This window comes from Natrix helvetica (assembly GCF_964273705.1).
Source record: "Natrix helvetica genome assembly, chromosome: 1".
Lineage (NCBI taxonomy): Eukaryota > Metazoa > Chordata > Lepidosauria > Squamata > Natricidae > Natrix > Natrix helvetica.
In genome coordinates this window covers 253,228,588-253,252,127 of record NC_138548.1, presented here as the reverse complement: position 1 = coordinate 253,252,127, position 23,540 = coordinate 253,228,588, and the positions used below count along the sequence as shown (strand labels likewise).

The following is a 23,540-nucleotide window of genomic DNA, read 5'->3' as shown; positions in this document are numbered from 1 at the left end:
TGATAGGACTTCTAGTTTATTGCAAGACAAAGAAAACATTAAGGGAAAAAATCCACTTTCTGAATACTCAATGTGTAAAACTGTTTCAAAGACAGAACTATGCCTACTGGGATTACAATGTTTTATTAAAAACGTTTAAGGGCTAAACTGTATTTCAGAATTCCCATGGGGTAGTAGCTTGGTGTCTGACAAGAAAGAAAGAAAAACAAAAACTTATGTGAGTTAGTTTCTCCCACTTCCAAGCTTGATTCATAGTGTGCGCTACTTAGGCATGTCTCTTAAGAGTGTTGCTCTAATTTGGGGTGTGTAATCTGATCCCTCCATCCCTCCATTCTCATGTGCTCCTCTAAAGCCTCTTCAACCACAGTCATGAAACGTTGGTAGTATAAAAACTGAAGCTGGCAGTGGAATCCAACCCTTCTCAGGCTAGATCTGTGATGGCAAACTTGCGGCATGTGTGCCAGAGGTGGCACACAGTCCTCTCTGTTGTGTGCATGCGCCCTCTCCATTGCATGCATGCACATCAGCCAGCTGCTCTCTTCCAGGTTTCAGCATGCGCTGGATCCCAGAAGAGAGAAGTGGGATGGTTCGCATGCATGCCTGAATTCGGAAAAGAGCATGCACACCGGCCAGCTGTTCTCTTCAAGGTTCCGGTGCTCCGGCGTACACGTGTGCTTTCTCACTCGGTGCTGAAAAGGTTAGCCATCCCTGGACTAGATGGAGCAGTTATGTAAACACTAGAGAGGTAGCTCTCAATTGCCAGGCGAGGAAGAGAACGGCCAAATTTCCACTTATTTGAAAAAGACTCAATTCCTAGAGCTTATGTATAAGTATATTTAGACTTTCATTTCTGTATTGTACAGCAGGTGTATTTTACACACAGAAATAGCTCCTAGCATTAAACAGCTCTTTAAAATTCATTGTATCAATGAGCTTCTACTGGAAGCAAATTCCTGAAGAATTTGGAAAACTAAGATGCCAGGCATAAATCTGACAAGTACCATGGCTCACTGCTTAGTATCTCATAAGGATACTCTAGAGCAAAGGTGTCAAACTCGATTTCATTGAAGGCCGCATCAGGGTTGTGTTTGACCTTGAGGGGGCGGGGGGCCTGGCCAGCTTGACGTCACTATGTCAAGGGTGCCTGTGGTGGCCGGAGCACTCTGAAAATGGGCTCGCAAGCTCAGTTTTCAGCTGGGATGGCCTACTGCAACTCAAGAGGGATAAACCCTGCACATACAACTCCTTAGAGGACTATAAATGAATGTAAACTCTTAATAGTGTGAGAGGAATCAAATATCCTGTTGACGTCTAACTTGGTTTCATGTAGTCTCTGTTAGACTCTTTCTGCAAAAGGATTAGACCCACAGTTTCAATGGGGTACAGTTTTAAAAGCAAAAGCTTTCACCAAAATCAGGTAAATAAGTATCAGCTATTTAAATGGTCTGGTCTTATCCTCCTCTGTCATCCACCACAATTCATGTTTATTTTTGTGGCATTAAAAGATACTCCAGGCATGGATCAATCTGTGACCCAAACACAACTGTTCATGTTTGCCCACTATGACTCGATAAGCTTCCTGCTTCTGCTTCCTATTTGACACTATAAAAATACAGGGGGGGGGGGGGGCGGTTAACACGTTAAAAGGCTCCAGTGCAGTTACTGAATCACAGACATTCTGCAGACCTGAAGAAGTTAATGCCAATTTCTCGTAACTTAGAAGTCCTTCTTCTAATTGTAGTTTGACACAGCGTGGAGAGATTACTACAATCTTCTTGGCCCAGCAATTATTTTTAATTGGCATATCCTTGACTTCTGAACAGTGAAAAGAAATAGGCTTTTATGAAGCAAGCCTGAATATGTGATCCTTCAAGTGTTTTGCTTTTCCCACAAGGATTGCAGCAACATTTTTCTTGTAGACTGCTTTGTGCGGATTCCTCCAAAAGACAGGGTAGAAATCATCATCTGACTATCCGGTGGCTCACTGCTAAGGTTATACAGTATATAGTCCACTATCTACCCTGCTCTGAAAATCAAAGCAGATATAATGTTTTTCATCTGGTTCAAATATTTCTATGGCTAAAACCAAAAATAACAACCCAACAATAATGACATCTGGCAAGAGAAAAAGAAAGCACTGAGGCATTGGTAGTGCCTGGGGATTTAACTCTCTGTCATTGTGATTAGAACTGTGTCTAACAAGAAAGTTGCAGAGGAGCCTTCCCAATGGTAAAATAGCTCATATTGCAACCAGTGCAATGTTGGTTTGGAACCAATTCATTTGTGAAGTTCAAAACGAATAATCTTCTTAATTTGCTAACCTCTCCCCATCCCCATTAATAGATGTCATTTTTATGACATCTACCAGTGATGAAGCAATCAATATGCTCTGTACACATGTGGTATTGTGGAACAATCACATGCACTAGTGGCTCTGAAGTTGTGAGACCAGCTCAGGTATCAATTTCCTTAGGCTACTGTGAACCCTCTGAAGCTTGGAGGCATATCTTATTGCTTTTTGACTCAAACAACCTTCATTTTCAGAAACTAGGAATTCCATCTATACTAAATATTCATTTTGATAAGAGCAGAAAGGGAAAGTCTTCAAATGCAAAGAGGAAGAAGAGGGGGGGAAAGGTACAAGAAAGTAGCTCACCACAAGTTTCCTGTTCTTTAGTACATAAAAGTTCTTATCTGGTATTCCGCTCCAGCACAAAAATAACTTTCCATTGGCCTCTGGTATCAGGACAATAACAGTAAGCACTGTATATATTAACCCAGGCTGGAATCCTGCCAGTAAAATGTCTCAACCTCATATGGAATCCAGATTGGAGTGGAATTGAATTAAATGACTAGAAGCTGGTTAAACTTAAACTTGGAGAGCAAGTTGGTGAAAAAAAGGTCAAAGTGTAAATAAGCCTTAAAGGGAACTTTTTAAAAGAACCTAAGCAATATTTTATATTGTTTCTAAAAGAAGGAATAGGTGTGAGAAGGCATGGATTTGGGCTCATTTCAGATTTGTGTCACTTAATTGTGCAATTTACTGTAACATTTAAAGCTATAGTCAATGTTCAAAATAGTCCAGGGCCACTGCTGACTAAAATAGCACAATGAGAGAGAAAAAGGTCCTGGAGTAATTTCTTCCAAAATGGAATGAAAACTGTATGACAAAGCGACTTTAGAGAACATACTCCTCTGGGTCATTTTGACAACAGAATATTCTTGACAACAGAAATTCAGAAAACTCTGCCACTCTTGGACTATTTCAGTGTTATTTGGCCGTTCTAGTGTGGTGAGGTATTTTCTAGTTGTAAACAGTCAGGTAACTCAAGATCTGGTAATTTAAATTCTAGAACTAAGATCAATTAAGCTTACACTGATATCCATATAAGCTACAGAAAGAGCCGCAACTAAACACTGAAGTGTCTGCCTCTGGCAATTCTGCTCAGTATTTTCCTAAAAACAAAAATGGTTGTGTGTTTAATCACCGTCTTATCTGGATTCCTGGATAAGCTTGCAAAGAGCTTTTCGATGGCTTATATTCCTTTCAGACATCTGAATGAAGTGCATAGAGATCTCTATTAGCATCCAAGTACATACTGATTCCGGGGACAGGGCTTGTATGTGCCCTGTTCCATTCTATTCAACTCTATTCAAGAGCAGATAAATGTCTTCAGTCTATCATCTTAATTGTAATATATCCTAGGCCTGTTTACTCAGTTTTAAGTCCCACTGAGATAAGCACTAAGATGTTAAATTTAATAACCTTATAAGTAAATTTTATACATCAAGCCAACAGAACAGAACAAGAGTTGGAAGGGACCTTGGAGGTCTTCTAGTCCAACCCCCTGCTTAGGCAGGAAATCCTATACCATTTCAGACAAATGGTTATCCAATCTCTTCTTTAAAACTTCCAGTGTTGGAGCATTTACAACTTCTGAAGGCAACAAATGGGACTCGAGGCTCAACTTGAAGACCATATGTCCATCCCATTTCATGCATAACCCCATCACCTTCAGATAATACAATATGACAGTTTCCTTTCTCGTCATTATGTTCCATGACTTTTAGTGACTACAAATATAAGCCTCCATCAGGGTGATGTACACATTGACCTCTTTCAATCTATTTACTACTATGTCATGTTTTAAATTTGTTGGCAATATTCAGTTAGAAACTTTACTTATTGTTTATCTGTTGCTTGCCATATTTTTGTTAATATGCCACTGATTTCTCTAGCCTTCTAACTTTGTAATGATCAGAATGCTGAGTAACTTCCAGTGGATCATTTAAAAAGGGGATTAAGTTCTTTTCTAAGGTATCAAGTAGACATTCAATTGTTCTAGGGGGCTTAAATTTAGGGGCAGAAGAAAAATGATGAAAAAATATGAGAGGATAGTCACTTCCTCTAGCTTATTTTAAAGCAACCTAGGCCCCTAGAAACATAATGATCTTTTCACAAAAAGCTGCATTTTCAGTTTCAAAGTATGTTATACCCAAAAGCAGTGGCATGAGGGAAACTCTCCCTTCCCAGTGATGGATCCTCCTATAAAATCAAGTATTATAATCCATAAAACAGACCTTTCTTTCTTGTGCTAATCTTCCACATATACTACCACAGAATACTGGTTCTGCCAGTATTTGGAAAAATGTGATACAGATTATTGGAAACATAACCCCATAGCCTTATTTAAAAAAGAAGCCCAGTCAGTTCTAAGATAGCACTAGCTTCTTGTATAATTCTTGTTCTTTTTTGATTGAATTGGATAAGATGATTTGCTCTCAATACCACCATCCAGGAAAGAAATTTTTAAGATGATGTAGTCCTACAGAATTATACAGCCAAGTAGTTGATGCTGGGCCATAGGCACTTGGATAAGACATAGAATTTCTACATTAGTATTTGAGAAATAAATTGAACACATTCATTCAAAAAATTACACTGTTTACTGCTCAGGACACAAAAAGAAAATACATTGCTTTCATAGTCAGGAAGGATATAGTAAAGACAGTATAGGTAGTCCTCGATTTATGACCAAAATTGAGCCTAGCATTTCTGTTGCTAAGCAAGACAGTTGTTAAGTGAGTTGTGACCCATTTCGTGACCTTTTTTGACACAGATTTTAAGCAAATCACTGCAGTTGTTAACTGAATCATGTGATTATTAAGTGAATCTGACTTCCCCCATTGACTTTGCTTGTTGGAAGCCATCTGGGAAGGCTACCAATGGTGATCATATGATCCCAGGACAATACAACTGTCATTAATACAAACCAATTGCCAAGTGTCTGGATTTTGGTTATATGACCAGGAGGATACTGCAATGGTCATAAAACTTGCCACAAGTCACCTTTTTCAATGCCGTTGTAATTTTGAATGGTCACTAAAGGAATGGTTAAAAGTCTAGGACTAGCTGTACTTGAATACAACATGATCGGTGACTGAATAATTATCAATCAGATTTCATGGACAAGTCAGTAATATGACATTTATACAAGTTTATGTTGATGCAAAAGAGAGAGAGGAGTTGAATGAGTTTTATGGTAAAGTTCATTCTGAAATTGACAGAACAGGCAAAGAAGTTGTGCTGCTTTTAACTGGAGGCTAGAAAAAGTTGGAAAGAGAAGGAAGAAAATGGGGTTGGATTATATGGCCTGAATAAATTATTGGTTTCTGCCAGTCCAATGGCTCCCCCCCCCCTGTTAACACAGTTTTCAAACGATCAAAACAACACTTTTATCCATCAGAGGAAGTAGGCTAAAATCAAATTGACTAATTATTGCTATAAGAAAACCAAAGAGGTCTTTTATTACAGCAAAAATGTGTCCTGAAGGTGACTGTGGAACTGCTCGTATGCAAGTTCCAAATCAAGCTAAAGTGGAAGAACAAAGCCAAAAAGTTTCCACCGTATGATCTTTAGCATGTGTACATCATTGTCAAGAACAACACTAGGAGTTGCTTTGAAGTCCTGAATCTCATTCATAAAGAACCGGGGTTCTTTAGAATGAACTTGAAAGAGATCAAGAAATAGAAGAAAACAAACTGGATGTCAGAGCAGTGGAGTTTGCCAAGAAGAGAAGTCCAAGCCAAATACAAACCAGAGAAAGACAAGGATCTCAGCAAAGAAATTTCAGAGAGCTGTTCCAAGAGGCAATAAACAGTATTACAACAACAACTGCAAAGACATTAAAGATAGAAACAAACATGGAATAACAAGGAGGAAAAATCAAGTCTTACTTCAAGACCAAGGCAAATCGTGACTCTTTAAGGTCACCTAAGAACTGTTCAAATGGCATTTTTCTGCTTCAAAAATCCTGCCCTTCTAGATATTTTGCTATTGGAAAGAGGATTACATTTAAAGTAAAATGCGAAAAACAACAGAATCTGGCCCAGGCGTATCAGCTACCCTTTAAAGCCTAATTAAAATGTTGGTTTGGGGCCAAATAGTTATTTATCATCCTGAAACTATTGTACTCTCTGTTTTGGACATTACCAGGATTGAGGTATTCACTGTAACCAGCACTAAGTAAGTGCTGGCAGTTCAGTCCTGAAAGAATTAAATACCTTGATTCATATCCAAAAAGGCTCTTAACATTTTCCTGTGCACCTGAGCCCACAGTATTTTTTAACGTGAGACCTGTGAAAAACTAAAAAGAATTTATGATTGTTTTTATTGTAGCATGCAATCAGAGACACCTTCATTTCCTTGCTAAATAAGTGGAATTATCAGGGATTTCTAAGATTATCAGTTTATTATTTATTATTTATTTATTTATTTATTTATTTATTTATTATTTATTTATTTATTATTTATTTATTTATTTATTATTTATTTATTTATTTATTTGATTTATAAGTCGCTCCCTCTCCACGAAGGGACTCGGGGCGGCGTACAATTAAATATACAAGCATATGACACGGAGGAGGAATATACATAAAACATTTTTACAATTCATAAATAAAATAGCCATAAAGTTAAAAACAGTAACAATAAAATTAAAACAATTAAAATACCCTAAAATTTGAAATTTATCATTTAAAATTGCCAGGGGGATTAGAGAATATAGTTCTAATTTAAGCCAGGCCGGCTAGTCTGAACAGGTGGGTCGGTAGTTGTCCTAATGTCGGGGGGGGGAGGTCATTCCAGAGGGCTGGGCCCATCACAGAGAAGGCCCTACTCCTGGGCGCCGCCCTCTGGCACTGCTTAGTGGACGGCACCCGGAGGAGTCCCTCTCTGTGAGAGCGAACTGGTCGCAGGGATGTATGGGGCAGGATGCGATCCCGTTGACAGGGAATCAATCCAAGAAGGTGGATACTGATTGGAAAAAATATTTTGTTTGGTAGCTCAGTGGATAATCCCATCCACTGATAATGGAAGAGTCAACATGACAATATTTTAGCTGGAGCACCCATAACAATGTTGTTAAAGGGGTGTTCCCTAGTGGTGGGTTCCGGATCCTGGTGCAACCGGTATGATGCAACGGGGCCAGGCATCTACCACATGCACGTGCACAGCACGCACCTTTGTACTTACCATCCTCAACACTCCGCGACAGCTCTAGCTGCTCGTCGGAACGTCGCGCAGGTGCCATACGCTCCATGTGCGGAAGCCCCGATGGGCTCAAATACAGGTAAGGACGGCGGGCAGGCAGGTGAGCCCTCCAGAGCACCATACCAGAATGGTACCTGGTGTTTCCAGCAGGCACAGGTACACCTGTACCGGGGCATACTGGTCATATCCCACCACTGGTGTTCCCATACAACTGATAAGAAAACAGTAAAGAAGATCTTAATCAATCTATCTATCTATCTATTTATCAATGGCTCTGTGTGTGTGTGTGTGTGTGTGTGTGTATGTGTGTTACAGCATAACTCTGGAACGCCTTGAGCAATTTCAACCAAACGTGGTACACAGATGACTTACTCTTTGGGAAAAAATACTGTGAGGGTAAGACACTCACTAATACCCCTCGGGATGTGTGTTCTGTTATGATACAGCCTGTTGTGCCGTACTGCCATACTGGCTTCTACTGTAAAACACAGTGGAGTTGCCATGGTAATGGCTTCACAGTACTCCACAAGGAGACTCCCTCTGATAAGGGGGAAAATACAACATTAGAAATTACATTTGGTCCAGACATTTTCTCCCTATAAATAAATATCCGGGCAATGCCGCGTTATCCGCTAGTTTAAAAAAAATCAAAATAAAGCAAATCCAGAGGTCAGCACTTCAGAAGAATTTCAAAGAACAATGCAAGAGCACAGAGAAACAATGAGTCAAGCATAAAGCCTTCCTTCATATAAATCTCCTGTGTAAACATTAAATATGCCATGCTAACTATAATTTTCACCTGCAGTAAAAATTCTGGGTAATAAAACTACCATGTAGCTCTTACGGAGTGCATTCTTTACTAAATAAGGAAGATAAGGAATTCTGGTTAAATTTCATAATGATATTTGTAGCTTTGTTTGAATGAGCTTGTTTATATAGCAAGGTGTGCAAATAGGTCCCAGATTCTGTAGCTGATAAACTACTACTTATGACTACCCTTTTGGCACTTCTTAAAAAACTGATGGCAATCTTTTTGACTTGGCCTGTCAAACATTCAGAAAGTACCTAACTTGACCGCCTCTGAGCAAAAGACAAACAATTCTCTACTTCCCCACCCATCTAAACTACCTTGAACAGCAGTATGTAACTGTGTACACAAAAGCAAGTCCCATTCTCATGCAATTGTCCGAGGGTCTGGAGACTTGTGCAGTCTCCACAGCAGCTGAAAACCACATGAAAGCAAGCCCTGTTCATGTACAGATGTTCTGGAGGCCACCAGGGTACATAAACATCAATGATTTTAAAAAAATAATTTAATGGATTTTTTAAAAATTTAAATCGGATTTTTTTTCATTTAAATTGCTTTTTTTAATTTAAAACTGATTTTTTAAAATTTTTTAGTAAATTTATTTTAATAAAATGCTTTTGGAGTAAATATCTATCTAAAGATTGTTTTTTATTTAAGATACATTAATCATTTAGTTTATTCAGCATGAAATGGAGCTTACATAACATGAGGCTGTATATTCTGCAGTATTGGGACTGTCGGTGAGTCAACAACATGTCAGAGGGGGAGCCACTGCGGGATCGAGATGACAGCTGCACTTTTAAAATTATGATTTAAATCGAGTTGATTTAAATCAAGCCTTTTTACTAGTGATTTAAATCATGATTTAAATCGACTCGATTTAAATCAAATCCACCCTGGAGGCCACGCAAGAGCCCACTCCACTCCATTCGTTGCCATGCTTGCAAGAATATTTGTTGGGTGTTGGTAAATGATGGCATGTGCTACATGTATCATAGGTTTGCCATTACTAAGTGGAATGATAGTATGACACTGGTGGTTAGACTATATGTTTTTTCAACAATATACAGTACAGCTGGAAAAAATAGTTATTCTTTCCTGTTAGGAAGTAGAACTGAATCATAGGATCAAAAGAGATCCTATACAGCTGGTAGGGGAATGCTGTTACCCAGAACTGGTCTATAATTTATCACATGCAGATGTCTGGAGAGAGACCATCTCATCACCATCCCCATAAATCCTTACACCACACCTGAAGAAGTACTATACCCAAGGGGCATATTCCTTCAATTCAGCAAAAATCGTATGGGAAATGTTTGGTTATTATCCCTTAACTTGATTATAGTTGAATGTTGGCATTTATAAATTCCTACAACTACATACTGGACATTAAAATATAGGAATCTCATTAACCAGCAGAACCAGCTGCCTTATAAGAAACAGATCTCATCAAGATAGAAGAAATGTTTGTTAAAGTTTAACTTGCCTGTGTAAAAATATATATGTTAAAAACCCTGAAGGTAACAGGGCTTTATATTTCTGAATTCCAGTAAATTAAGTTTGCAGACCTTGGCTCTGGAACAGGAATAGGTTTTCAGGGAAAACCAAGAGCTTGAACATTTTTAAGCACTTAAAATACATGGAAAAAACTGCCACAAACTAAAGTACTTTTTTAAATGAATAAAAGGATTGGAATCCTTGATGAACAGCTGCAGAAGAAGATTATTCAAACTCAGTGAGGGACCCCCAACTTTTCTTCCTTTCATTAAAAAACAAACTCAGGCAAAACAGTATGTGTGTGCGTGCGTGTGCACGCACAGTTGTTACTTTTGACAAACTCTTCACCAAATGCCCTCTGTTCATTCTAAAGTAACTGATGAAACTGCACAGTGGGATCGGAGGCAGAAAGGAAATTATACATTTTCCTAATTTTCTTCACCATGATCAAGAATGCTGCTAGTAAAGTACTTGTCTCAATTTGAAATAGGTAAATTGGAAAGACAGTCTGTTCTTACTGAATTAGATTGAGAAAGATTTCATTAGAAGGAACAACTCTTGCCATTTCATGTGTTCAACTTCCTGATGCAAACCTTTCCTCCCTATTGTACAAATATATTTAGATAATTTAGCGTCCTGATCACCTTCTTTTCATGCCCAACTACTTACAAGACTATTAGTACAATAATAATAATAAGATACTTGATGAAAGTGAAAATGCAGAAAAGCACTTTAAACATGGTGTTTTTCCTAATGTCATGCTCATAGGAAAGACTGACAGAAGCAGCAAAAGGATGACGTGCTCTTCTCCTTTGCAGAATTTCCGAGCAACTCTTGCATTAGTTCTTCCTAACGGTGTAATTCTAACCATAAGATAGCAAACTTCAGCAAACTAGCAGCTCAATTTCCAGCTCTTGAACTGACGAGAATGTTGGTATCTACCATAGAGGAACTCAAGACATCACCATAACAATATTGCCTTAAACTCATCCTGGGATAAAGTGTGATGAATCGAAGAAAGGTACAGTTGCTTCTATCAATCATACGGATAAGGATTTGTCATCATGGACACAAACCCAGCCTACAAGAAGTATAGGAGTAAATCCAGCATGGCTTCTTCATTCATAGTGTTTCTTGCTCCAATTCTATTCTCAGCACTTTCCAAAAACAGGACAATTTGGATAGATGATACTACATAGCACAGCAGCTTAGGATCCATTCATTTGCAAAACAATGTCCATATGCTGCTAATTCACAGACAGTGGTTTTCACAGCAGTTATTTGCAAAGTGCAGACTGAGTCAAAAGAAGAGTATAAATAATAAAATGCTGAATGTATCAATCAAAACCCTGGTCCTCTACCAAGTACAGTTTGCTTATGTATTGATTCTCGCAGCAGTGTTATGACTAGGGGCACAGCAGGGCCTTAAAGTAGGATAAGATGACACATGAACTTTGATCACAGCTGGATTAGGATGAGAGCAGAGCAAAAATAAAGACAGACTCCAATAATATTATCCAAAAACAGTCAGTCTGCTAAAAAAAATAAAACGTTTAGGAAAAGGGTAGATTAACAATTGTAAGACTTATCAAAGCTTTAGAGCCAGTTCCTTTCTCTTCTATTAAAAAACAGCATGCAATAATGGCAAATATCTAGGTCAGGTATAGCTTGGGTATAGGATGAGGATGAAGATTCATTCTCCAAGCTTGGTTTCCAAATGTTTCATTAGCAGGCTAGGTAACATCTTCAGCACAGTTTAGGGTATGTCAATGTCAGTGTTCTTCTGTTTATAAGAGCTTCAGGTGTGATCAGTAGGTCTTCTGATGGTGAGGTCCAGCATGTGAATGTATCCATAAAAAGGGACAAAGGGACTATTTTTCTCATGCCAAAATAGGATGTACTATATGTAAGCCTGACTTGGGGAGAAAAAACCTGCATCTACTTTCAGTACCACAAAAAAGCAGATTAAGACCACAATCCTATCTGCATTTATCTGGGAAGAAAATTTTATTTAACAAACATTACTATGATTGCACTATATAGAGAAAATGGGACTTCAATACCAGGGGAAATACTAGGGTACCAAGTTACACATCTGCATTCCAGGAGAGGCATGCAAATCTGGAAAACTAAACTAGAATTCGGACTAAAAACAAAGTTTTACGTCTAAAGAGCAATATCCTTAGGCATACAGTATTTCCTATTTTGTCATTAAAATAATCTGCTGACCTAATGTTTGGTTCAGATGTCTCAAATAATATCCAACTATCAAAAAATGACTGCCAAGTAAAGAAACAGAAATATGTTCTAAGAGGTTTAGTCAGCTAAGGCAAATAACAATGAGAAATAATTGAAGGACAGCATTTATATTGCATGCAACATGGAAAACGGGGAGAGGGCGTTGATTTCCAAAACAAAGATAAATCTTTGTGAAAAATTCTGAAAACACATTTAAAAATTGTGATTTTACAGCAGTGACAGACATATTTAAAATGTTCAACTTTAAAAGCAGGATAGTCGATGCTACTGAATTACAAATGTTTTTGAAAGCAAGATGTGTTAAGTTAGTTATAATGGCAAATGCGCCACCTATCAGCTACTAAGGGACATTACAGTTTTATAGCAGCCAGAGGTCAAGACATTACACATCAAGGTCAATACAAAGCAGACATTTCTAATACTTTGAGTTGAACCAAGTCAACCTTGCAAGGAAAAAAAAACTAGGGAGAAAAATTCTATACAGCAAGACATGTTTTGCTGCACAGATAAAAAATGGAGCTGTTTAAAAATAAGGAAAAACATGCCAAAAACTAAAAATAAGTTGTGTTGCAATCATTACTAATATCTGTAGTACATCCTACTAGAAGTAAGAGATAACTGTTGAAAATATAAATTGTTAGCTCTGAAAGACTGTTGAAGTCAACGGTTCTTTCACCTATCTGCACATCAGTGATGGTCCCTAGGAAGGAAGTAGCACTTACTTTCCCAGTTTGCTTTCAGAGACATCAATAGTGGATGAATTGTTTGCTAATGACTCAAAATGATTTTCAACTGCAAGGCAGTTATAATGTGTTTAAAGAGACAGTTGTGCCGTTTATAGGAGCTGAATCAGCAAAACTACAACTTACCACACCACACAAGGTAGTATATATAATACACTCCACACAAGGTAGAATATATTTCGCCTCTTTAATACACCCTTGTAGGGTGATTAGAGTGGTGAAAGGAACCTCTTCCACAATATAAGAACAAAAACGAACAAATGGAGAGGGGAAAGGATGAGCAACAACAGCCTGGGTGAATTGCCGGACAGGATGCATGGAACATCATGGGCATGTGATTTTAATATTTGGATGCCAACTTCTTCTTTGGAAGCATGATCTACAGAGAACCAACCCATGTATAAAGAAGCCTTAAGCCTATAAATAGGTGTACCTCTCTTTTAAGTTATTAAACTTATCTCACCATCTAAATATATTCATAAGGAGAGCAGGAAAGGGAAGCAACCCCACAACATGGATAAACCGGTATGTGACTCTCACCTCAAGGTAACAATTGCAAAGCAAACAAGTTTGACATTTGGAGTTGAACAAGCAAAAACTTTCATAGGCAGACTCGGGAGGAGGCCCATTAACAAGTTATTTATATATGTTGTTTATGTTTAAAGTTTTCATCACTTTTCCTTTGTAAAAGGAATTAGTTTGGAAGACTGAACAGGCCTGGGATTGAACATTACTACCTTTCAAATATCAACAGAAAAGCCAATCAAACTGTAAATCAGATGCAAGGCCAAATAGAAGTAACGTATCACAACTCACCGGAAATCATGTGCAAATCAGATGCCATCCCCTTGCTTATCAGTTCATACTGGAAGCCTGTAATCTTCCTACTAATGTCCTGCTGAGGAGTAGCCTCAACAAAAAGGCCCCCTTGGTCAAAGTTGAAGCAATACACTCTGGTAGGACTGTGATCTCCCTCCTGGACCAGTAGTTTTAGTTCTCCAGTTTTTTCCAAATAAATATTTGCTCCTGCAGAGTTCTTATAGGGTTTTATGCAAACAGTCCAATGTTTGTAAGAAGAAGAGATAATATTGGGTCGCAGATTGATGATCAATGCTCCAGTGGGATACATCCATTCTATGGTCCCTTCAGAACAACGGAGGTAGACTTGTTCGACATCTTTTCTGTGGGACTCATGAGTTAATCCACTGGAGGGAAAAAGAAAGATAGCAACATTATAAGGAAAGTGCCTTGATTTATTCTACAAGAATATTATATGCAGTCAGACAAAAGCCACTGTGAAAGACTTGAAAGACGATTGTGGAAAAGTACAATGAAATAATGGGTTCAGGCTTTTTTAAGGGTTTAGAAATGCTTCCAATTCTATTAAGTTGTATTGGCACTTACCTCAAATAGACAAATTAATCAAGTCTGCTAACATCAAGTCCATTCCAAACCATGGAGTAATGTTCAAATTAAGTCCTTCCATAAAATAAATTAAGCTACAAGACCAAACTGTTTATGAGAAAAATGGACTAGACACAACTTTCAGCCTCAAATCCAACCCTACATGACAATCCTACCAACCAACATGTTGGATGCATTTAGGTACTATAACCAGACATTAGATTTCCAATATATTACATTAAAAAGTGATCAACATCATTTTAATAATACAAATGTTAATGTTACTCTTGTGCAGAAATTAGCTTTGGGAGATTTGATTTGGAGTGTGGGGAGAAAACAAGGGACAACATAGAATAAAATACTTGTCATACTGGAGATGCAACAAAATTCAGAGGTTTCATGAGAAAACTCCAAGAAACTTAAATTTTAATCATTAGCATCATCATAACATCATTTTATTGGCTGCAAACTAAGTCAGTCACATCAAGAGCTGACAAATTATGGGAGAAGGAGCTGATTCTTGATCTTCATGCTTCTCGCTGATCTCAGAAATGTAACTCTCAGTGGAACATTTGAGATATTGCAGTTTTAAGTGTTAAATAAAAGTGGCAATCTGTTGGTGTATATGGTTCCAGATTACAAAAATACTCTTCTCAAAATGTCAATGCATTGTTGTGGCAGCAAGTTAAACTCAAGACTGAATCAAGCCACTTCTCAAAGCACCAACTCCTACCAATTCTGGGTTCCTGATCACCTCCATTCATCAAATCAGAATTATAATTCAACCATGTTTACAGGATTGTTACATGGCTGAATGCAGCCAGAATAGAGCAGCCATAGTACAAGAGCTACAGCATTTATATAAAGTCCTACTTGAAAGTGTGAATTTGCTATTTCTTCACAATAAAGTCAGTGCAGTTGGCTCAGAAGCACATTGTTTGTTACAAAATATAAAGAGCTTTCCAGTGTAAAACACTGAGTCCTGAAACTCATTAACCCACATACAACCTATACTTTATCAATGTGTTTTCTTGAGTGGAAGAAGTTCCCACTTCAAAATACCATGGATTATTTGAAACTTCTCCAATGCCAAAATGTGACCTTTCAGTTTGAAAGAAAAGCAAGAGAGTATTCATGCTTTGAAGTTTTTAGCAATAAGTGACCCTAAAACTAAGCACAAACACAGGTCTGCAAGCTTTTCTTGTGACTAAAAGGAAAGAGGGTGCATTGTTTTCATTGAAGTTAATGATATCAAAGAAACCATAAAGGAATAAAGCAGAATTAAAAAGACAAGCAAGTCAGGATACAAATCCACCAAGTTCCTACTGAATAGATGATTCACAATACTGAATGCATTTCAAAACAACTTGAGTTGACTTGGCTAAAAGCTCATGACCTAGTTAAAGCTGTCAAGAGTTGGTGGAGATGGAGAGCTCTCTATGGTTTGGAAGATTTGGTGGAGACAGAAAACATCTGCCTAGAGAGAGTTTAAATGATTCATTATCAGAAGGTGTTAAGAGGTCTGATGGACTAACAAATCTTTCCTTTCCGGATAAATATGGTGATATTAAATGTCTGAACTAAGAACAAAGCCACTTCTCTAATCCACATTTATATATAGCCAGTTCCAGGACCAATTGCTAAATCATCTCATGTTCCTGTTATGTACTGTATGTAAAGGATTATTCAATGTATTAAACCAAGCAGGTTAACTGCCCATGTTTTGAAGCAAACCTGCATTCACTTCCATTATAAATACAAAATGATGTTGGCTTGATTTCAAGGCCAAAGATAAATGTCCAAAGTCCTTACACAAACAAGACAACCAAAACTCATAACTTACTTCCATCCCATTTTCTAGTAGAAGACTATTACATCAATGCAGTATTTTAGTTTTACCTACGCATGACCATAAGGCCAAATAATTCAGTTTAAGGCCTTAATGGAAAAACTTCACAATTACCTAATCCCACCCACAGACAAGAAATTATCTTGTTTACTTCCAAACCAAACTGAGATATGCCAACAGTATTCATTCTTACACAGTGAAACATGCATTGACAGCTACAGTACTTATGAATATATATAAAACTGTGGTTCTCCTTTTTGTTCAAAACAATGTTAATTATAACTACTAATGGGAGGTTCAGGCATTTCTAAGACCAACCTGCTACTGGAACAGCTTGACAACTTAGAAAAAACAGGGTTTGGGGTTTTTTTTTAGAAGAAGTGGAAGGCCTGGCATTTACACCTCTGTTATCATTGAAATCTTTAACTTTGAAGGCCGGATACCACAGATTAGTGGCAGCTTGTACTTTAGACCTCATCTGCTGCCACAGTAACAAATATAACTTCTAAGGTTACACAGCCAGAAAGAATAGGCTGTAATCCTGCATATAACAATGGGATAATCACTGTATAAAAACCTTTAGAAAAAAAGTGCCAGAATTTTGAAGATGGGCAATTAGGGCTAGACAAAAAGCCTTCAGAATTCAGAATTGTTTATGCTGGCCAGGGGATACTGAGAACTGTAGCCCAATGCATCCACAGGGCACACAGCTATCCTAGTATATGAGAAGCTCAACTGCTCCAAACTTTTTAAAAAGCCTACTTTTAAAAGCTAACCGTTCTTAAGAATTCTCCCGTACACATAAATGCCTATAAATGCCTATTTATTCATCACCAGTGTCAACAGATTCTAAGGAGACACCACCAGCTCATGTTAAGACAGAAGTAAGGAAAGCTATTTTGGAAAGGAAAGCAGCATCACAGTAACATTGTCGGAAGCTTGTGCTTCTCTTGAAGTAAAATGGCGAGTCCCTCTCACCACTGGCCCTGCTGAACTTGCCTTTCCAGAAGGCCAAGCTGAATTTGTGACCTAAATAATCCCTTCATACTCATTAGTTCATCCTTTTTCTTATTTATAATAGCAGCCTGCCAGATTTTAATGAAGGCAATCTTGACAACCTAAAGTAGTTGTGGATTTGAAGTCCACATATCTTCAAGACAACAAGGTGGAGAAACACTGGATTAAGGACATTTCACCAATACTTGGGGGGGGGGAGTGTTTTTGAGAAAGGGGAGAAAACACACACAGCACTTGCTGGAACTAAACCAACCCTCCCCCCTAGGATCACAGAGCTGGGTAAAAGGCAGCTGTGTGATATTAAGAAAAACACAACTACTTTAAGGAGCTGCTGAGAGGGGCTGGATGAAGGCCCCTTTGAGCCTTCAATACTAAACTCTTTAACTTTGTATACTTTACCTTGTAAGGCACCATTATATAGTCTAACATCCTCCCTTGCACTAATGGCCAACAAAAAAGGTTACTCAAAGCCCATGAGTAAGATATGAAGGCAACAGTCATCTACTATTGCTCCTTACTGACTAGGACTCAGAAGCACATGCCTATTGCTAGACATTATGCATCTTAATACATTTAGGAAGATAGAGGTAGCCCTAAGGAAAAACTTCCATACAACCAAATGTATTGATAGGCAGGAATTCCAGGCAAGGCTCCAGATAGGACTTTCCCAGTCCTACCTGAAGCTGCCTGAGATGGGGCTTAAAACCATGAAGCTTTTGCTCTCTCTTATAAATACCACCTGTTTGGTCAATTCCATCTATTTTTCAGACATCTGATGTTTTCTTGTGCAATTGCAAGTATCAGCAAGCATGCGTCATTCCCCCAAACTAAAATATTTAATGACAGATTGGGGAGGGGGGGGAGTGTTGGGTAAGACCCACAACAGGGAAGTGAGTCATGCTGCTCACACACATCCCTTGTGGTTGGCATTCAGGACACTGACAAGCCCAGAAGAGAGACTTCATTCATCAGTAGAGTAATATATTAATGGTTTAGTGTTGCAGCTGAGAGACAGATATAAATTGGGAATACTGCCTCTGTCTTTTATTTTATGAAGTGAGTTAAACAAGTCATGCTCTTCAAGTTGCTCCTCCCCCAAATAATATTTCCCTTTTATGTTATGGAAATATTGTTGCCACTAATTTTAGGAAGAGATAATCCAGACAAGGATATGACTTTACCCGCGCACAATCTCTTTAATAATCACACCGAAATAAAATGTGGTATTTTAAAAAGAAATCTTGGGAGACATCCTCAAGCCAATGCCCATTTAAAAAAAGGGGGGGGCATATTTGTGATTAAATCCATGCCTGCACATTTATGAACTTCAATTAAAAGGAAAATCAGGCATGAAAGACATTGTTCATTCAATACATGAACAAACAGAAGATGGTTCCAAGAAATTTTTGGTCTGGAATATCCTACCAACAGGAATGTGGCAGCAAAACTTTAAATGGTTCCCTAAATAAGCTGAACTTTGTTTTAGGCACAGGTCTTGTAAAGTTATCTGATAACATTCAACAAGTTTTCCATGCCACTATTTTCAGGGACTTATCTTTCTAGATAATGGAATTATTTTGCTACAGGGCATGTGACAATTCGTAACAGGTGAGATAATCTGTGATAGCTGGAGTTCAACCTTTCCCCAAAGGATTTCCAAAAAGAATTGTCTCTCCCATAAAACAAAGCAACACAAACACACACACCTCTGATCCCCACCATTTAAGCCTGAGGCTACTGCCCTGATATTGCCTCCTGTTTCTATTCATTTAAACTTTCCAGTTTGCATAAATCCAAAGAAACCATTCACAGTCATTCTACTTGTTTAAAAATAAATTGCTTTGTAAACTTCAAATACAGGTTGCAGATGCACATAATTTAGCCATGGATTCATGGCTAAATGAAAGCCTTTTTAGACCTACAGATGATTTCTGAAAACCATAGGAACAGATTTAAAGTGCAGGTAGTCCTTAACTTATGACAATTGAGCCCAACATTTATTTTGCTAAACGAAACTTTTGAGTTTGCCCCCATTTTACGACCTTCCTTGCCACATTTGTTAAGCGAGAATCATGGCAGTTGTTGAGTTAGTAACACCATTGTTACATGAATCTGGCTTCCCCATTGACTTTGCTTGTCAATAGGTTGCAAAAAGAGATCACATAACCCCAGGATACAGCAACTGTCATAAATACGAGTCAGTTACCAAGCATCTGGATTTTGATCACCTCTCGGTAGGGATGCTGCAACAGGTTTTAAGTGTGAGTAACGGTCATAAGTCATATTGTAACTTTGAACAGTCACTAAACGAACTGTTTGTTGTAAGTTGAGGACTATTACTGAAGGTGGGGGGGGGGAGAGAGAGTCAGACACAAGAGAGGGAAAAATGTAGAGGCCAAGGAGTTTTAAAGATTTCACAAGCAGGAGGATTAACATAGCTGTGGAAACTAAGGAATTATGGCCAAGAGCTTTCTGTTAGCAATCCCGATTAAAATCTAAAGTAGCAGCGGTGACGTTATGCCACAGGTGTAAGAGAGACGGAGGCTCAGCTCAGAACATTTATGAGATCCTAGTCTTATACAATATAGCAGGTGAACTCCAAAGGAACTCGGGAGAACGACAACCACCCACTCTCTGGAGACCTCCTTGCCCACACATAGGCACCCTAGTTTTGCAATTTCCAGGGAACAACTTCAAAAGGTGTACAGTAAACGCCCAAGTTTCCAATCTAAACAATCTTCCCACCCCCAGTAAACCCAAAAACCAAAAAAACCCACCAACTTCAGTCATCCAAGGCGTTTTGAGGTAAACAAGCCCGGCGCTAAGTCGGGTATTAATGAAAATAATATATATTGGGGTTTATTTCCTCAAAAAAAAAAAAATAGCTGCACGCTGCCAAAAGAGAGGGGGGAGGGAGAGCGAGAGAGCGAGAGAGAGCCCAGCGTCACAAGTTTGATAAGGGCGAAGCAATCTTTACACATTCGTAAACACGCCGATTATAAGCCCCTTATCCATTTTCTCTGTCTCCGTCTCTCTCTCTCTTTCGGGCGGCTGAAAAAGCCTAACCGAGTTACGCTGAAGTTAGTGCAAAACAGGTAGGAGGTCACCAAGTTTCAAGTATGTTATTGTGGTGCTGAGTTGCCCAGATGCGGAGGGTGCCGCGGTGGTCAGGAGAGAAATTCTACCTTTGTCTGCCGAGCGCTCTCCGGCTTCCCTTCCTCCCCGCCTCCTCTCCCTCCCCCCTCCCCCCCCCCACGCCTCTCCTTCGCTCGTTGCTTTGGCAATATACTCATCCTGAACACTCCTGGAATGTTAATCAAACTGTCCCTCTCCTTCTTCTTTCCAATAAATCAGAGCAAACAGCCGAGGGGGTGAAGGGGAAAAAAAGGGAGGATTTCTTTTATCCCCCTTGCAACAATCAAATCCATGTGTCCCGGAGCTTCTGGAGCTAGCAAGCCCACACGGAACTATGCGCCCCCCTTTTTCCCTTTCCGAACAAAACTTCTCCGAAGAACGGTTTCGAGGACGGCTAAGATTCAATACCACCACCACCACCCCAATAGCTACTCCCAAACACGCACACGCGGCAATTCTGGGATGAAATAAGGGGAGGGGAGCGGGATCGGGGGAGGAAGAGAACCAGCCCTCCTGGATCCAAGATTTCCAAGCCTGGCAGCCGTTTCGCTGTGAACCCCATTCCAACTCTCCAATCGCAACAGAGGGGAAAACAGACTTGAAGGAAAAAGAAAAAGAAAAGCGACCCTCTACAAAGTAGGGTTTCATCTCTCCCTCCACCCCCACCCACCTCCATAAGAGGAAGGAAAGATTCCCCAAGGGTCCTTGTTCTCTTTAAAAGCAGCGTTAATCGCCTCCGATTTAGCAACGCCAACTCACAGAAAAATAGGATCGGGGAAGGGGAGGGGGGTGTCCTGAAGTTTAGAGTTCCTCAGGAGCGCACCTGGGAAACAAGATCCCAGGAACGGGGATATGCCCGGACAAAGACCCAACCTTTGGAAACACACCTTACAGCGTGTTGGCCAGCCCGCACAACCTCCCGCAGCCCCTTGCCCGGCGAGCAACTTCTTACCTTCCTCTCCAACTGCATAAGTCGCTCGAGTATTGCGCCGTGCAGCCCCTGTCCAGTACCAAAAAGCCCAGCAGCAGCAACAGCGGTGACGGCGGCGGGAGCAGCAGCCCGGGCGCCGGGGCTCTCCGCATGATCCCCGCCGGGGCTGCCCTAGAACGGATCCAGCAGAGGAGGGAAAAAGAGGAGAGCGCCCGTAGCCTGCGCTTACATGACGAGAGCAAACCGGAGCCGGAGCAAACCGCTAGCGCGAGCCCATCCCCACCGTCCAGCCACTCGGCTCAACAGTGCCTTCGCTCTCCTAAGCCGGCGCTCGCTCCGCGTCCCAAGCTTAGTGGAGGGCGGGGAGCCGCTGCGCCTCGGAAACCACCCACTCCAGAGACCGCGGTTAAAACCGGCACTGGATTTCTTTTCACGGAGCGGATTCCGTGCCCTCCTGGCCTTTCTTAACTTCGCTTTTCTAACTAAAGCCGAAAAGTTTTCAGAGTGACGTTAGTCAGTTGAATACAACTGCCGATAAGCTTTTCTTATGGGGGACCCTCGCAGGCCTCTATAGCGAATTTTAAACGTTTGCTGCTCCCGTTTAGGGTGTTTTAAGAAAGAGGAAGCTAAAAGAACAGTGGAACTTCTGCTAGGAGTGTTTCTCGTTTTTTTAAAGAAATGCATGTTGTTTAAAATAATAAAATTCAAGGCAGTCTGTGATGTGAGACATAAAGAAGGGAGAAGCTTTGACATTTTTATAAAAAAAATCGAGAAGCAACTGTGAAGCCCCTCTTCATGCATGCCAACTCCTAGCTTCCCTTGGTACAAGTAGGGCAAGACTGAGGCCAAAATCCAGGCCTGCACATCACAAATGTCCACTATAGGCAAGAGACAAGCGTCAGGAGCAAACAGGTCCATCCCAAACATACAAGACATACAAAAGCCCAGTAGGGCTAGTGATCAAAGCTTCGAAGATATTTCTCACTTTTAGTACTTCTACATTAACTATACAGTATAGAACAGTGATGGCTTTTTCTAAAGGTGTACCAAAATTGTGTGCACGTATGTTAACATGCATGCGCACGTGACCACCTACCTGCTCATATGCGCACGACACGCCCCACACATGTGCATGTGCCCCCCCACGGGGGAAAGTTTTTGCCCTCCCCAGGCTCCAGAAGCTTTCCTAAAAGTTCGGTAACGAACTTCCGGTTTGCCTGTTAGGCCGTTTTCACCCTCCCCAGGCTTCAGGAAAGCCTTCGGAGCCTGGGGAGGGCGAAAAACAGGCCCAATGGGTCAACCAGAAGTTCGTTGGGCCTGTTTTTCACCCTTCCCAGGTTCCAGAGGCTTTCCTGAGGGTGGGTGAAAAACAGCCCAACGGCCCCCAATTGGAAGTTTGGGAAAGAACTTCTGGTTGGCCCATTGGGCCTGTTTTTTGCCCTCCTCAGGCTCCGGAGGCTTTCCTAAAGCCTGGGGAGGGCGAAAACGGCCTCACCTGGCCTTCTGGAAGGCCAAAAATCAGCTGGCCGGTGAGTGGATGTGCACCAGAGCGGAGGGCTGCATTGCCAGCAAATATGGCTTACGACCATTACAAACTGACATTACATTACTGAATTCCTATTTGAAGCCACCTCTGAGCATTATATCTGGGCATCAGCATGCAGTTAAGGAGAAGTGGCTTGAAAAGTTGTCACTCTAAAAAGCACCAGCATTTGAACACAAAACTGAGTGGGAAGAATGAAACTTCAGTGAAGCAAAGGATGACATGTTTGTTGTGACAACATCATGCAAATTAAACTTATAAATCAGATAAATACAACTATGGACTTGCCTTTGAGTTTATAGCATGATTGGTGTAAATCACTTAATGCATTGCTGAATGAGGCACACTTGATGAGTGGCAGGCAAGTCTCAATTTACTGAACCTTACTCAGATTAAGATCTCCATTTTAAGAACCGCAACTCTGGGTATCTCTCAGTATGCTCATGTATTACCCAGAAATGTCAGTTCATCAGATAACATGTCCATTGGTATCAAAAGTTGGTGAGAGGTTACAATAAGCAGAACAGAATCTTCTGGCCTTTCTTCTAGCAAGTGTTATCCAATAGGAGCAGGTTCAATAACCATGTGGGACCTTGATTCTAGAATAAAATGGATCAAAATAATTAGTTTCCACTTGCAGGTACTATATTCCACTCTAAGGATCATAGCTGCTTACAAAGAAAGTACCTGCTAATTGCATCTATTTACCGTGCTTGCTAATCAAATCAACCACAAGTGGCTGGCCTTACTTATTGTACTAAACTATATCGTATGTCCTGCTTAATTTTCATTCAGAATAATG

At 39.9% G+C, this 23,540-nt stretch overlaps 1 protein-coding gene across 1 annotated transcript in view; it reads right to left on the bottom strand.

The window, feature by feature from the left end:
* METRNL (meteorin like, glial cell differentiation regulator) overlaps positions 1-21,548 on the bottom strand; it is a 34,820-nt gene extending 13,272 nt beyond the window's left edge. Inside the window, exons 1-2 of the mRNA XM_081956637.1 lie at positions 21,217-21,548; positions 13,676-14,064 (exon numbers count right to left, since the gene is read on the bottom strand). Coding sequence (XP_081812763.1) covers positions 13,676-14,064; positions 21,217-21,347 — 520 coding nt within the window. The 5' untranslated portion in view covers positions 21,348-21,548. The remainder of the gene's footprint in view (positions 1-13,675; positions 14,065-21,216) is intronic.
* Between the last annotated feature and the right edge of the window lie 1,992 nt (positions 21,549-23,540).